Below are 17,124 nucleotides of genomic sequence, written 5' to 3' on the forward strand. Positions count from 1 at the left end.
GTAAAAATAATATAATTAAAAAAAATAATTTGTTTTATTGTAACGGTTCTGTAGTGATAGTAAAATTGTTGTTTTTTTGAAGAAAAAAAATTTAGATTCTGTTTTTTATATTTATCATTATATATTTAGCCTATTTATCAATATTTTTTTTCTTATCTTCATTCCTTTATAATGTTTGTTTTTAGTTTTTTTTTCCTTACACTTTAAATATTTATCATTCTACACTTAACTTATTTAAATTATTTTTATTTTTTTTATTATTCTTTAATAAAAAAAATTATTTTAGTGATTTTTTTGTGATTTTTTTTCTTTACACTTTTGTTTTACAAAAATATATTATACAAAACTAAAAGTAAATAGTGTTTCACTATAACAATTGCAATATTTTTTTTATTTTTATATCATGTTAAAAATTAATTTGAGATCTTACATGTCTTTATTAAAACGTATGATCTTCATTTTATTTTATTATACATAAACATGGATTTTTTTATTTATAATTATATTTTTTACTTGATATTAAAAAATATATTAATAACACCTACATACATATTTATTTATTTTGCTTTGACAAAAAGATATTCAATCATGACGAGTCGAATAAAATTATTAATATTTTATTTTATTGGTATATATAATTCTTGATTTATTTAATTAAATACATGTATAAAATTTTTTATTTATAACTAATAAAATTAATTAAAATAGCTATTGAATCTGCATTTCATTACAATGTCAAATAATTGTCATTAGCAAAAACAAATATGCAGGTATTTCCAACAGGACATGTTAGTTATCTTTGATACAAGTGGATCTATGTATCCCAAATAACCTTGATTTTATATCTTTTAATATATATTTTTTCATTCAAAAATAAAAAAAATAACCAAAAAAACAAAAAAAATAGTTAAAAATAATTAATCAATTAATTAAGTGAATTTATATCTTTATTACTCGCTAGTTATGGTTTGATATTAGATGATGATAGAAGTTACTACTCTGACTAATGAATAGCATGTATAAATATAAATTCACCAAATTAATTAGTGAGTTTTTATATAAAAAAAAATGTCATTATCGCAATAATATAGACAAGAGGTTGATGATTTTGTCTATCTTTATATAATTCTACAAGTCTTCAATAATACCCCTGTATTTTTAATTATGTCTACGATATTATTATGTAGTATCTAATTTTTTTTAATATGTTATTCTATTAAAAAAAATTCCATATGTTTTAAAAGAATTAATTTTATTCTAGAAATACATTTGAGTTATATAATGATACATAAAAAAGTTGTTCAAAATTGCTCAAAATATTTTAAGTAATGAAAACATTTAGAATTAATCGACTATTAAAATTTTAAAAAATAAAATTTTTTATTTTTTTCAAAGGTTTAAATTGTATTCTTTTATAGCTCGAGGGAATTTCTAAGATAAAAAACATATTTATGTTCATTTGGATGGAAAAATTTAACAGGATGATATTGAAGAATTGTAAATCATACAAGGACATAATAAACACAGTTTAAAAATCACACAAGTACTTCTCAAATAAAAAAGTATTTTAATATTTTTTTAAAATAAAAAATATTTTAAAAAAATAACTATTATTACAATCCTAAATATTATATATCACACGAGGTGAATGATAATAGATCTCAAATTTCAAGGTTTGTATAATCAACTCATATAAATGTATTAGCATCATCTCATGTTTTCTTTTTATCATGATTTATAGTATTCGATAAATACAAATCGTTTATTTTGAATCTAATAAACGTGATTTGATCTATGATAAAAATAATAAAAAAACTTAACTTTTTATTATTTCATTTCTCATACTTTATTAAAAATTCGAGTCTCGCTTGACTTGAAGAAAAAAAAAAGTAAGAGAAACTTCTAATCACTATTTTCTTTTTATTTAATGTGTATCAATACTCGTATTAAGTTTATTAATATAAAACCATAATACTAAATTCATATATATTCTCGTATAAAAGTTTTTTTTTTATTTTATATTGATCTTTAATATATATCTTCAGATAGATTTGAGGAATATAAATTTATGCGAGAATGGGAAATAGCTCTTACACTATATTGATGGTCGCGCTGGCAGGGCCAATTTCTTCACGGTATAAAAAAACAATGATAAAGCATTGTCATTGTATTCTAAAGAATGAAAAACAATTAACAACTCAATATAATAGAAAAGGAACCAGAAAAAAAATAATAATCAGTAAACCCAAGAATTAAACTGTAGAATGATAAAATAAAATAAAAATAATGAAAAAAATTTTAAAAAACAAAGTACTAGTAAAACCAAGTGAAATTGTCAAAACTCGCAAGTAATATTATGCAGATATTATAATCCAATAGAAGGAAAAACATATAAAAAAACAAAGTTTAATTTTAAAAATAATCAAATTTTGAAGGATAATGTAAAAAAAAAGACCACTCAGATAAACCTCTCACTTTAGATTATGAAATAGAGATAACCTGGTGAAAAAGAAAACTGAAAAAAATAACAAAGTTTATTTTTTTTAAAACGAACAACTTCAAATTATATAATTGGTAGAGAAAATGATACCAACCAGTGTCTATTTTTTAAACTCATGACTTTAGATAATGATTAAACTAAAAGCACCATATCTAGAAAGTAACTATTTAAAAACTTAGCTCAATTCGACAGGTTGACCCATATTCCAAGTGGCCTTTGGTTTAGGCCGATATGAGTTTTAAAAGAAATCTAAGGAGAATTGATCCAGTGTAATACGATAAAAAATCTAAATTGACAATGTTTCTGTTAACTTGAGGAAAATCTAGTAAAAATTTGATAGGATGATATTGAAGAATTGTAAATCATATAAGGATATAATAAACATAATTTTAAATATAGATTTGTTGAAGATTTTTCCCTAACCCTATATGAAAATTACAAAGACAAAAACATAGCAAAAAATCTAAAATGACTTTGCATCCATATCCGTAGTAAAGAGAGATTATTTTCAGTGGTTGACATGCATAAAAAATATGAAAAAATTGAAAATCCCCTAAACCAAAAGGAATTTTTTTTCCAAGAGTTATTTGATAATTATATTGTATAAAAAAACATGAAATTACTAATTAACACCTTTTTTTTAATATAATTACCAATAAACCTAATAAAAAATACCCTTATACCTCTAAACACAAGCTTGCCCATCAAGAACAAAATAGCAGTTACACTATGGATTTCATTGTGCATAATCCATAATAAAATACTTATCTGTTTTAGTTTTTTTTTTTTTTTTAATTGTAACTGGATCGACTGAAAAAGATGTGCAAAGACAGGTCAAGATAACCAGAATATGCCATAAGATTTAGATAAGGTAATAACATGACAATGTGTCAAGTATAAACCAATATGCCAGAATGGTCAACCGATACGACATAAGTGTCACCTAAATATTGATTTGATTTAGATTTAAAAAGAAAGAAAAAAAAAAAAAAAACCTTAAGCAATCACACATCATCGGAGACCACGGAAGAAAAGATAAACCCGTATCACTACCGTCATACATGGTTTCCGCCCCCTTCCTCTCAGAGGTTCTGTCAAATATTAGCAGCTGTCAAAATAGCTACGTGGAATCATCATTAAAGACACATCACCGGAGACAGATTTGAAGCCAGAGCGACGAACTTGAAGGAAATTTTTGAAGAAAGCTACCAGTTGGATGACACTGGACAAAATCAGGAAAAAAAAAAAGAGGGGTTTAGCTGATTTTTTCCCCTAACTGACAAATACTGCCTTATGATAGAGATGCCGCCTGGAAACTCATGTAAAGGATGCTGGGTAGGGGTGAGCATTTCCGGTTCGGTCCGGTTTTTCTCTAAAAAACTAACCAAAATTAAATTTTAAAAAGCTTAAAAATTCAAACCGGAACCGAACCGGATCTGGTTCAAACCGGATGGTTTCGGTTCGGTTCGGTTTTTTTAACAGAAAAACCTGTATTATTGTTTTTTTGGGCTTTTTAAGGCTTTTTTGGGCTTTTAAGGCCTTTTTGGGCTTTCTAATGGGTTTATAATTAATGTCAATATTTTATATTTTTGTTACAAAATTCTATAATAATATATTTAATATTTTTGTCACTAAATTTTCATTTATATTAAATTATTAGTGCTAATATTGTGTTTAATATGTTACAAGTCTTTCTAATATTTATGTTTTAGAGTTTGGACTCCTCATGCATCAAAGTTTAAATAATACACACACCAAATTAAAATTAAAATTACAAAGCATTGCCTTCAAAAGGGCTTAAAAAAAAACAACAAATAACATTGTCATAAAAAATAAAATACTTCATGCAAAAAATATAAATCTTTAGTGTGCACATCATCTCAATCAAAAAGCACATCAAGATGACAAGAACATTGCACTTTGATTCCGTAATACCATTGACATCAAAACCTGAAAATCAAGATCTAAAATTATAACATGATAAAATAAATTAGAATATGTAAAAATAAAAAAGTAGTATTTTACCATCAAAGTAACTTTTGAATTAATTATCATCCGTTACTAAATGTAACTTTCCACTAAATTCTACAAAATAAAAAATTAGACATGTTAGATGATTGCAAACAATTTAATTAATAAATAACAAAATAAAAGGTGCAAGTTTCTAAAATAAATTACCTGACTCAAGGTTTTCGTAGGTTTCAAGATCATTTATCAAGCTTCTAATATCAGTTGGAATTGATCCATGATGCAATCAATTTTGACAACAAATGAGTGCTTGAACAGTTGCTGGAGATAAGGAACTTCGAAAGTGATCAAGTACACGACCACATGTACTAAATGCTGATTCAGAAGCCACTATAATTACAAACTCAGCATATATATATATATATAATAAACTCAATATATACAAACTCAACATGTATATATAATTACAATATACAAACTCACAGCATATATATATCAAGCATTACAACATAATATAATCTCAGGATATATATATATATAAATATATAATAGCAGGATAAATATATATATATATATATAATATAATTTCTCTTATTTTATATATATAATCTCAGGATCATCAATTAATTTCTCTTATTTGAGATGGGTCATAATTTATCTTGACTCTCATTTTCCGATTAAGTTTAATATTCTTTCTGCTAAAATCTATGATTTTGTGACGACTAAAGAAACACATACATCACAAGGTTCATGGGATACGCAACTTGAATGAAAAGAGCAAACAGCTACCCTTGAAAGACGAAGAGCATACGGGACAATAAGAGTCTTGATACGACGAATGACAGAGTGTTTTATCTATTGCCTTTGAAATATGTTACCACCATATCTCAACGAATCTCTTTCAAGGATGGAAACTTTGTGGATATATATATATATATATATATATATATATATATATATATAAGTTTGTAATCGATCATCAATATCTTCCACATCAAGAGATTTGTAACTATATGTACAGACAAATATGTATCAAGAACTTTTGCAAATAGTATATACAGACAAAAATTCTCACATTGTAGCCTTAAGGGCCAAGGCAGTTTTAGAGATTTCTATATTTGGTACGAGACTACGAGTGATTCAAATCAAAGGGGGGGTCCAATCGGAGAACATATTAAAATAAGAACAAAAGTAAAAAAAAAAAAATTCTACTCAACCTTTTACTGTGTAGCTGGAGATGGATGGAGATGGAGAATTGAAGATGGTGGGGGCTGATCTGATTGTGGTCCAGTAGATGGAGATGGATTAATTTCAATTTGAAATTGTGGTGAATTTGTGAGACTGTGAGTTGAGGGAGCTGGGAGCGGCTCAGGAGAAGGAGAAGAACAAGGACGGCTGAAGTATCAAGTAGAGATGCTAGGGTTAAAAAAACTGACGCGATTTTTTTTGTATTTATAGTACCCCTCAAACCGAACCGGTTCGGTTCGGTTGGGGTTTTTTCGGTTCTGGTTTCTGAAACCGATACCGAACATTTTTGGAAAAAAAATAATCGGTTTCATCGGTTTTTTTTTTTCGGTTCGGTTTTTTCGGGTTTTTTTTTCTCGGTTTTTCGGTTTATTCGGTTTTTTCGGTTTTTTTGCTCACCCTAATGCTGGGGATAGAAATGTGGTTGACTTTTTATTTATTTATGAATATTTATTTTTTATTTTTGTAAGATATAATTTGTATTTAAAAAAAAAATATATCTTTTTTTAAAAAAAACAACCATATCTCTAAGCAAAACAAAAACACGTAACTGAACAAAAGTCAACAATGGGTATCTTTTGGCTTTGCTTTGATGCCTCGACTTCGAAAGAACATTCTCCGTGAATGAATTGAATTAAAAATGAATAGATGCCGTGTCAGGACAACGAGAAACAAACATCTTGATGCTTTTGCTTGTCTTCTACAATTGGATTGTGGGTTACTGCTTAATAAAAGTGGGAGAGTGAGCAGACAAAGGAAATGTCGTGCAAGAAACTCTCCGGCGGCTTCGTGTAAAAACTCGATTGTTTTCTCACTTTTTTTAAGGCCGTAACCCATTCGTGCGCAAAACTCGGCCGTTGTAAGTTGAAATGTTCTCTCTCTTTTTTCCTTTTCATACTAATCTTGCTCCACGAAGCAGGAGAAGGGTTAATCAACACCGATCCGACCAAACAGTGTTGATTAATTCGTGTTTTGTATTCGCAGCAGCAGTACGGCGTAATCTACTGCTTCGTGCCCGAAAATTTCCCGCAATGCAGCGCTGCTATGATATGAGAATTAATGCAGAAGAACGATCACGGCATGCCTAATGGCCGGCCCAAGTGCAGTCCACCGTAGCATTCCTAGACGACTTTTTACCATGCTAGTTGATATCAAGGCTAAATGATTCCATGTTCTTTTTCGTTTTATGTTATTATCGAAAATCCTTGCAGAAATATCCAGGATGGATGTGACATGTACAAAAGTATTAGAGATTTATGATAAGACGGAGTTACACAAAGATGTTAGGGACCCATCCCACCATAAGAGGATAACTGATTTTTTCAATCGATGAGGGTTTTTTTGAAGAATGTCATGTTATATTGTTTTTATGGTGGATAATGATTTCCTATTGAAAAGGTTTTGCTTCACAAACAACTTGAATTCGAGAACGAAGTCCATCCAATACAAAGAGATTGAAGCACGAGTTTTATGGGAAGATAAGTATTTTTCTTAATATTTTTTATTTTTAGTTTAGGATTTTTATTTTTTTCTATTTACCATTATTAAGCTTTTCTATTTAAAAATGAATAGTTTTGCTATTTTTTTATTTTCTTATCCTGTATTAATAAGATTTTCTGATGTTTTTATTTAAAGACCTGCATAGCCCTTAACAAGTGAGACTAGGATGAAAAAAATTATATATTTTGGACTTGTCCCCATAGTAATGGTTTCATCCTTAAAGATTTTGACCTATAATAAATTTTGTCATTTTTCGCTCTTGCATTAATTGATATTTAAAATGTCTTAGTATCTTAAATACTTCTATAATTTTTATTTTGATACAATTAAAATTTATCTATTTGTTTTAAAAATCAAACAATATAAATTAAAATACATACTATTAAGTTTCATATAAAACTATTTAGATTAAATAATCCAATTTAATATATTAGAGATGATAATTATAAAAAATACTATAAAACCATTGAACAATACAAATTCAAAACAAGTGCTAAGAGTTATTTTAAAAAAATCATGATACTACTCATTGCAAGTTTAGCTTGTAAAATATTATAGTTTTCCCGAATTAAATTTTCTCGAGAATAAAAGGGTAAAATGAACCCTTGTTCTTAAAAATATACACGTCAAAAATATGAGATTCTTATATGAATTCCGAAAAGAAACACGCTTCTCCTTGCATATGAAAAAAAAGAAGGGAAAATACAAATATAAAAGGAGAGAAAAATTTCCCCATATTTTTCACAATGCTGGAAAAGCCTCTAGTCCACGTGATTCCAACATGGAAACTCGATGCGGAAATATCTTTAGTTATCCAGAACTCCAGATCCTGTTAATATAAGCCCAGCGGTGGCAAAGGTTTCTTGTATCCTGGATTTAAACCTCAATGTGTACACTTGTTACTATGTAAATAAATAAAAAAATCACCACCTCGATTTTTGAACCCAGACGACGACAGAATCAGCCTTACCATCCGGCAAAACCAATCCAGCCCGCCATTAGAATACTCCACTCCTCCAATCCATCTTTCTTGCATTCCCACCTCTCCACCCCCCCCTTTTCTGTTATAAAACCAAGAAATTAATCTCTTCACCACAACTAAAAAGAAAATGGAAATCAAACCAGGTTTATCAGCTATAGTCACTGGCGGTGCCTCTGGAATCGGTATTTTCTTTTTCGCGTTTGTGATTATCCAGCTTAAGATCAATCACTGAAACTGCCCTTTTTTCTTCTTAATCAATCAACTTCTGCTAGTAAAACCAGCTTCACTTTATCTGAATATCCTCGATTCAGCGAATCTCAGTTTTTCATTTTATGATATTTAATCTGTTAGTTTTTTCTTGTATTTATGATTTGTGTATTTATAGGGAGAGCGCTTAGTTTAGCTCTTGGAGAGAAGGGGGTATTCGTGACTGTTATTGATTTCTCTGAAGAAAAAGGAAAGGAAGTTGCGTCACTTGTCGAGAAAGAGAATGCCAAATTCCATCCCAATTTGGGATTTCCGTCTGCTCTTTTTATTAAATGCGATGTCTCAAAATCAAGTAAGTTTATTCATACTTATCATTTTGGATTTAAATTTAAACTTTGATTGCATATAAGGTCGTGCCATTGTGATGGTTATGTTGATTTTTTATTTTTTATTTTTTTGGTGATGTAAATAGGAGATTTAGCTGCTGCTTTTGAGAAGCATGTGGCAACATATGGAGGGATGGATATTTGTATTAATGGTGCTGGAATCAGTAATCCCATACCATTTTATAAAGATAAAACAGATGGTACTCATTCGTGGAAGCATACTGTTAATGTGAACTTGCTTGCAGTAATTGATTGTACTCACCTTGCGGTAATCTTACTTGAGCTTATCATTTTTCATTTGTTTGTCCATGAAAATATCTGGTTACTGAATAATTATTACCTGCAATATCTGGACAGATAAACAGTATGCTAGCTGCGCAGAAGCCTGGAGTTATTATAAATTTGGGATCTGCTTCTGGTCTTTATCCAATGTATGGTGATCCTATCTACGCTGGCTCTAAAGGTCTGGTGATTTCCATTCCATCAACTTTGTGTTGATCACTGCGTACTTTTTTTTCCTAATCAATGAACAATAGTTAATCCAGACAAGTGTATGAATTTCCATCTCAAATACTCCGATGCTCATAAGATTTGTTTCTCAGGTGGTGTTGTTATGTTCACTAGATCACTTGTTCCTTATAAACGCCGGGGTATACGCATCAATGTGCTTTGCCCTGAGGTGAGGCTATAACATCAAAGCTTGTGTAGTTCTACTAGTTATTTACTCATTTTTTTCTTTCACTGGTTTGGTTGGAATTCTTTCTTTCTTTTTTCTAAAAGGGTATAAGGGAATAACGTTTTCCTATTTGTTTCCCTTTTCCTTCAATAAGACTCATCATGATAAACAAAAAAATCCCATAGTCTCATAAGTAAATATAGAAGTTAAATTTATCATATAATAGCTTAGGCTTCTGTGTACTATGGTCATCACTTCATGTTATCTGCAGACCTTTGTGAATGGAAGTTAAATTGGCAACTATAGCATCAGCTCATCTCTGTTATTCTTCTTGGAATAATGTCACGATCAGGATTATATATTTATGTTCCTGATTTATGTCGATAAATCTATTTCTGTGAAACCAATTGTCTCCCTGCTTTTCTTCCCAATCCATTTTTAAGAACTTTTAACTAAACATCAATTCAAATTGTGGCATTTTATTTTTTTTGTATGAATATACAAGCACACAGTGGATGTACTTCTTACCGTGGATAGTTATTTTATTTGTTGGAAAATCCGGTGCAGTTTGTTAAAACACAGTTGGCAGAGAAAGTCGATTCTAAATTTATTGACATGATTGGAGGCTTTGTTCCCATGAAAATGGTTGTCAAAGGTATAGTACAATATTTCTTCCAAATAAGTAACTATTAGTTTATTAGTTCAGAAATCTTTAATAATGCCTGTATTCGATTGCTACTCCTGTACTTGTGAAACATTTGTCCAATCTCTTGTACAAGTTCCTGAAGATTATTTAGTTGTTTTTAATCCCCCCCTGTATCAGTACTTACCTATTGACTGCTTGCTATATACTACATGTCAGAAGGAATTTTTAACAATACATGATAACAGTTGTCACTGAAACTCTCTCTCTAAAGAAAAATTCTGAAACTCCAATGTTTCTGCCTTTTGAAGGTGCTTTTGAGCTTATCAGTGATGAGAGTAAAGCTGGTTCTTGCCTGTGGATTACAAATCGTAGAGGCATGGAGTATTGGCCCACTCCCATGGAAGAAGCAAAATACTTGGTGCGTTCTTCAAATTCCAAAAGAAGAGTGTCATACCAAGCCCCAGTGAACCTTCAACTTCCTCTGAGTTATGAGAAACTGTGAGTGAAGTTATGTCAAACTTATAACTTCCACTTTTTTTAATGGATTCTGTTTATTAGACTTCAATTCAATGTTAATTCACATTCGTTAAAATACTCTGCTAGATTTATCTTCATCAAGATAGGATGCCACCCTTCCATCCAAAAATTTCTTTGTTCTTTATAATTCTTTTTTCCACATGTTTAAAGGTCCAAAATTATTGCATGGACAATCCCTTCTATTCCTTTCTCAGCTTACTGATTTATTTCAAAAATAGCATGCGAGTAGTAAAATCACTAACCAATGGAAACAAAGTCAAGGTGGAAGACTGCTAAAAATAGCTGTATAAATTAATGGTATGTATAATGGATAAGTAAATGATATATAGACTCTTTTTCTTTACCAATTATACATGCTTAGCCACTTGGTTCATGGAAAAGTTTGGAATTGGTTTCATGGCAAGTTCTTAAAGATACTACCATCTCTGTAAGGTGCTTACCTTGTGAATTTGAGAAATATAAGCCTCATGCCTTTTTGGTTTTCTTTAATTACCTTGTTCTATCTCACAGAAGAGAGCATGCATGTAATTTTTTTTATCAATCTGTTTGTCAATTACTTTATCATGAACATTTCAAGGGGCAAGTATCTGCCAATCAGTTAGTGACAGTGACCAATACATTTTTTTTTCTGTTCAGAGTTGTTCAGACCTTGAGCCATAATTTTCGCAATGCTACCCGCATAGTGCGCGTACCATTGAGATTACCCATTGGATCACATCAAGTTCTTGTGAAAGTCATTTATGCTGGTGTAAATGCTAGTGATGTAAGTTCACGATCCCCAAAAGAATTTTCTTTAATTTACATTTTCTTTTTTGGTCATTGATTGTTGTTTCCAGACTTTAACCTGTTGTTAAAAAAAGATGAACTGTTTGGTTCACTGTGTAACCAGTTACTAGCTGCAGCAACAACACTATTGTTTGACTTTTATTTAGATCTTCTAGGATGGTTATCGAATTCATGAGATGACCGATCATAAATATAACTTTTGTTGAAGCAGATTACAATTCTGTCCATACTGGCTAGGTGTGTTAAATTATTTGCTATTTTCTTCACTTCAGAGAGGATTTGATAAGAGAAAACAGCTAATTCACAGAACAGTGACCGCTTTATAAAAAAAGAATGTGAAGGCTGTGAAAAATGCTGGAGAAAGGAACACTCATGTTGTCAAGTCATTTGTTTTGCCCCCATTTGGTACCATTGACACCAGCATTGATGATCCATCCATCTCGACATATGATTATGCAATTCTATCTGTGTGCAAAAACACTTGTGCATTGAATACCTAAACAAAGACTTGCTATGAACTTTTGAGCAGGTGAACTTCAGCTCAGGTCGTTATTTCTCTGGCAAGAACCAAGACCTTACCTCCAGTCTTCCATTTGATGTTGGTTTTGAGGTGTGTATTAAAATCCCATTAAGACAATCTTGATCATGAGGCTACTAATTATAATATTTTTCAGACTGTTAGTATTTATGGTTTCTACCTGACTTTTAATGTCGTTTGTTTCCAGGCAGTGGGAATAATTGCAGCTGTGGGGGAATCTGTTACTGACTTGAAAGTTGGCACTCCTGCTGCACTCATGACTTTTGGGAGTTATACTGAATTCACAGTGGTATTAAGTCCCAAGCAGAATTGTTTCAATGTTTGGCAATTAGCAAGACTTGCTTCATTATCTACATCATAAATGGATTTTTAGATAAAAAAAAAGGAAAATGATTGTTAGATGTATAAATGTTGATTTTGTGAATATGCAAGTGTTAAGCTTTTACCTGCTTTTGTACTCAATTTAGGTTCCAGCAAAACATATCCTTCCTGTACCTAGACCAGATCCTGAAGTTGTTGCCTTGCTGACTTCAGGGATGACTGCATCAATTGCTCTTGAAAAGGTCGTGCTTCTTTCACATGTTAATTCTGGTCAATTACCTGGCTTCGTTTTGTATTAATTTATATTTGGTTTGGTGTTATTACTCATCGGAAATGTCTCACTATTTTCTAGAGTATATCTAATAATAATCTGTGCAATGATTTGGGTTGTTTCCTTCTGACAATATTTTTCTCTGGTTGAACTTTTAGTGTGGACAAATGAAATCTGGAGAAGCAGTTGTTGTGACTGCTGCTGCAGGAGGGACTGGTCAATTTGCTGTCCAGGTTCAATTTTTTTCATTAATGAATGGTCTTCAATTCTTAATCCATAAAGTAGACAGTGCTGAATGTGATTTAGGCTGTGTCTAATGCTTTCATATTTTTTATTTCAATTTATTTTGTATTCCAACAGCATATCAATTACTTGGAATAGAAAAACAGATTATATGTTTGAGTTGTGAAAAATCATATAGATTCAATCCTTGTTGTGAACAGGAAGAACAATTCTAATTCTATGATTGTAGCTAAAATACCCTTTTCTAGAATATGATTTGGAAAAATTTCCACTTGTTTTTAAAGATCATATGTTGGAGAATTAGCAGTATAGAGTATAAAGGAAAGTTTGTGCTGTTCCTTTCAGAACAGAGGTCACTGAGGTTTGAACATCTTTAGGTTTTTAATCTAGGAATATAATTCTTCCATCTGAAAGACCCACAAGGTTCAATTACAAAAGTACCACAAATGATGTTTTATATTCTCTAACATGTCGCAAAAACCAAATATGCTGTTGTTGATAATCATCCAACAAAAAGGAGAGGAGTTTAGGATAGATTTGTACAGACCACATGAAAAATGGATATTACAACAACAAGAGAGAACTGCAACGGTATTCTCCTTATACTATGCATTTTGGAACAATACTTTAACTTTTAGTGTGTCTCTATAAGATAGAGGTGGACAGATGCAAACTATGATGGCATTCATAAATATTGGAAAATAAGCTATATCTTTTGTATGTTTTCTTTTACCCATATATTTCTTCTTCTTGGTGGGTAGTTTAACATTCAGTTCTCATTTAAGTTTTGCCAAATCATTGATCTCCATCTTCACATGGGCAATGGTTAAATGTTGTGAATACTTAACTTGCAGCTAGCAAAATTGGCAGGAAATACAGTTGTTGCAACTTGTGGAGGTAATGAAAAGGCAATTCTTTTAAAACAACTGGGAGTTGATCGAGTCATAGATTATAAAGTTGAAGATATTAAAACGGTATGTATGTGTGATTTTATGCCATGCAGTGAATTACTAATTCATCAAATAGGGCTGCCTGATATCCCCGCTCCTTCCTACCTCCTCCCAGCAAACACAGTAGTCTTATCAAAATTGTGCAGAATTAAGCCCATGCATGTGGACTTGCTTAAGAATAAGAAAGGGTTAAATCACATGGAATAAGGTCTGATCATATTTATTGGGATTCCGTAAATATTCCATTCCAAAAAAAAAGAGAGTTCCAAACAATTGGGATTTCATAGGAGATTGGATGCAGTTGCTGGCACACTGTTTAAGTCGGAAATTTAAAACATCTCTAAGAAATATGATCCTATTTTGCATAAAAAATTTAGAGCCAATACTGAAGAATTTTTATTTAGTTGTGTTTCTCTTGCACAAATATAGAACAAAGCTGTTGTGGGCTTGTAATAAGTGAGCTGTATTATTAAATGTGCAAAAGGCCTTCACTATTGCCAAGTAAATCTCACATTTGTATAGGAGATTATGGGATCTAAGTATAGAAATTTCATGAATCTTGCAATTAAATTCCTTTGATTGCTGTGCTTTGAGTAATTTTACGACTCAATTCTGCCAGGTTCTAAAAAAGGAGTTTCCAAAAGGTATTGACATCATCTATGAATCTGTTGGTGGTGACATGTTTGATTTATGCTTGAATGCTTTGGCGATGCACGGACGACTCATTGTGATCGGAATGATTTCTCAGGTTGCTTTCCTGACAAGCGTCTCAATTGATTGTATTTCAGATTTTATTTTTCCTTTTTCTCATTTTTAAATTACAAAAAATTACTGTATCTAGTTTTATCACAAACTTTAACATTACTTGAATGTTGTTTGCACGCCACCTTGGTGTACCTTTTGTGAAGCCAAACTACTATTTACTTTAGCCTGGGATGCTCATGTTCACAGAGCTGGGAGAAAAACTTGTGTTTGTTCTTACCTTATCAACATGAAAAATAACTTGTGTAAAATGAAATTCATCATCATCTCTATGGAAGTTGATGGACAAACTCAATGCTATTTCAAATTTATGCGGTCAACATAATCATGTCAATTCCCATTCCTCACTTCATGTTAGATTTCTTATATTTCAAATTGAATAATCATATGGTTAAATTTATGAGGCTGTCCTTGAGCAGACTACATTACATGTGTCTGGTATTGATGTGCAATTGGCAATTTGCAATATCTTTTGCCTTAATTGATGTTGTAAATTATACATTGTCCATAAGCTGATTCATTCTTCTTCTTCTTTTTTTCCAGTATCAAGGAGAGCATGGATGGACACCAGCTAATTATACAGGACTCTGTGAGAAGATTTTAGCAAGAAGTCAAACTGTGGTATGTAGCTGCTAGACTATGAATGTGGTGTCATCACACACTTCCATATCATTTTATGAATCTAAAGTTCATTATTTTACTTATTTTACATTCTAACTTTCATATTTCATGGAATATTTTGATGTCCTTACTCAGTTGAGTAGTGATTATTCAACATGATTTTGTTTCCTGTATGCGTTGCAAGAGCATCTTGATGACTAACTTAATCTTGATGACACACTTCCATTTCTTGGCCAGTTAGCATTACCACCTGCCCATGTTCACTAACTTAATATACTTTTCAAGTGAATACTAATCTTGATGATATTGTTTAAACCTGAAAACTCTAAAAATTACCCAAGCTCAATTGCTACAACTAAAATGTTCTGTATGTCAAGGTTAAGGGGTTAGAGTTGTTGTTTTCGAACTAATTTCACAACCCATCTTTGTGGAATATACTAGCTTGTAGTAAGCTCCTATAAGTAAGTACATTGCTTGCTTCTACATATCTGAATGCACCCAATTATTTTCTTCCCTTTTGATGCGTAGAGTTTTTGTGCATCTTGATTTGCCTTGGCTTTTGCCAATGGAAGCATGGATGTACCACATAGCGTATTCTGCCCTCTTAGGATATGGAAAAGATGTACGAACCTTGTACTTTTTGCTAGAACTGAATGATCATCAGCAATCAAGTGGAGCATTATATAAATTATCTTGGACGAGATAAAAATACTGGCCGCCTTTGATTCCTTTTTGTGGATTACAGGCTGGTTTTTTCCTTCTACAACATACTCACTTGTGGGCACAACATCTAGACAGACTATATAACATGTTCGCTTCTGGAAAGCTCAAGGTAATTCTTTCTTTTGGTTCTATTATTTAGAAGACTTTTCTGGTTTTTTTTTTTCAAACTGCGATAGCTGTATGAAGCTATATTTTAAATTGCTTTGTTGGCCCCCTATTTCAAGCTCACAGGAACCTTTCCTTTTTCTATCATTGAGATGAATAAAGGTGATAATTTTTTTCCTTCGCACTCACTGGTTTTCTCTTCCAAAGCACATGCTGACTTCTTTGAATTGAACAAATTGCGTTCTTCTACTCCCTTTTATGCATGGCCAAAACTAAATAGACTTTGCGTATTGTTTTGCAAGTTTTGCAAATTCATCACATCCTTTTAGTTTGGATGCAGCCTAGAAGCTTAAGTATTGACTAATAATGGTGAGTGAAGTAGGAAGTATTAGATTAAAGCCATGCAAGAGGAAGTGAAGGAAGTTCTCCAATTAAAATGAAACCTGTTTACGATGTTAATATCATTTGCAAACACTGTCTCCTACACAAACATCATTGCTCGTCAACTTGAACTCGTAAGATTGAACTGATTTTATTCAATTGTAACAGGTTGTGTTAGACCAAAAAAGATTTGACGGTGTCCATTCTGTTGCGGATGCTGTTGAGTACCTTCACTCGGGTAAAAGTGTTGGCAAGGTGTGCAGGATGCTGACTTTATTATGCTCCAGTTCATTTTATTTGTGTTTTTCCTTTTTAAAGATCATGATCACAAGATGACTCAATTCTTTACAACATATATTTTACAGGTTGTCGTCTGCATTGATCCAAGCTTCAGTGAACAAAAGTCAAAATTATGAGCATTTGCGGATCAGCGGACATGACAAAAGAAATTGAAGGGTCTATCCAGATCATCTTATCCGTTGAGTTCTGTCAAATAAACCACAATAACGAAACCTTTTACCAAGGTTTGAGTTACAACAGTGTCGCCGTTTTTTAATGCAAATGGATTTTTTTTCGTTACGTTAATGCAATGGATTTTAATTACTCTCCAAGATTATGTATGAAATGAAAAATTGAGCTGATTGATTCAAATGATTCTAGTTTTTGCTGGAGGCACAATATTAGTTCAGTAGCCAGTGCACTCATGGCCTCACGGCCCTTCAATTCGCAACATTCTTTGGGGTTTTATCCGTGCTTCTGTTTTTGGCTATTGTCCA

General features: G+C 31.4%; 1 protein-coding gene across 3 annotated transcripts; it reads left to right on the plus strand.

The window, feature by feature from the left end:
• The first annotated feature begins 8,077 nt into the window (after positions 1 to 8,077).
• LOC118058650 (uncharacterized) lies at positions 8,078 to 16,999 on the plus strand. 3 transcript variants are annotated; one of them, XR_012170730.1, is made up of 19 exons: positions 8,078 to 8,377; positions 8,581 to 8,754; positions 8,875 to 9,056; positions 9,146 to 9,251; positions 9,391 to 9,467; positions 10,032 to 10,119; positions 10,419 to 10,608; positions 11,284 to 11,410; positions 11,963 to 12,043; positions 12,159 to 12,260; positions 12,439 to 12,534; positions 12,722 to 12,796; positions 13,661 to 13,780; positions 14,376 to 14,504; positions 15,062 to 15,139; positions 15,885 to 15,971; positions 16,087 to 16,129; positions 16,517 to 16,603; positions 16,714 to 16,999. XR_012170730.1 is itself a non-coding variant. In XM_035071370.2 (18 exons), exons 1-18 carry the CDS (start codon positions 8,323 to 8,325, stop codon positions 16,762 to 16,764), a joined length of 1,905 nt encoding a protein of 634 aa, XP_034927261.1. In that variant the 5' UTR covers positions 8,078 to 8,322; the 3' UTR covers positions 16,765 to 16,999. The 3 variants fall into 3 exon arrangements, 2 of the variants coding, with proteins under 2 accessions (XP_034927261.1, XP_034927262.1); XM_035071370.2 differs by lacking the exon at positions 16,087 to 16,129; XM_035071371.2 differs by lacking the exons at positions 13,661 to 13,780; positions 16,087 to 16,129.
• Positions 17,000 to 17,124: the final 125 nt, after the last annotated feature.

The sequence above is a fragment of the Populus alba genome, chromosome 9, assembly GCF_005239225.2.
Source record: "Populus alba chromosome 9, ASM523922v2, whole genome shotgun sequence".
NCBI classification, from domain to species: Eukaryota; Viridiplantae; Streptophyta; class Magnoliopsida; order Malpighiales; family Salicaceae; genus Populus; species Populus alba.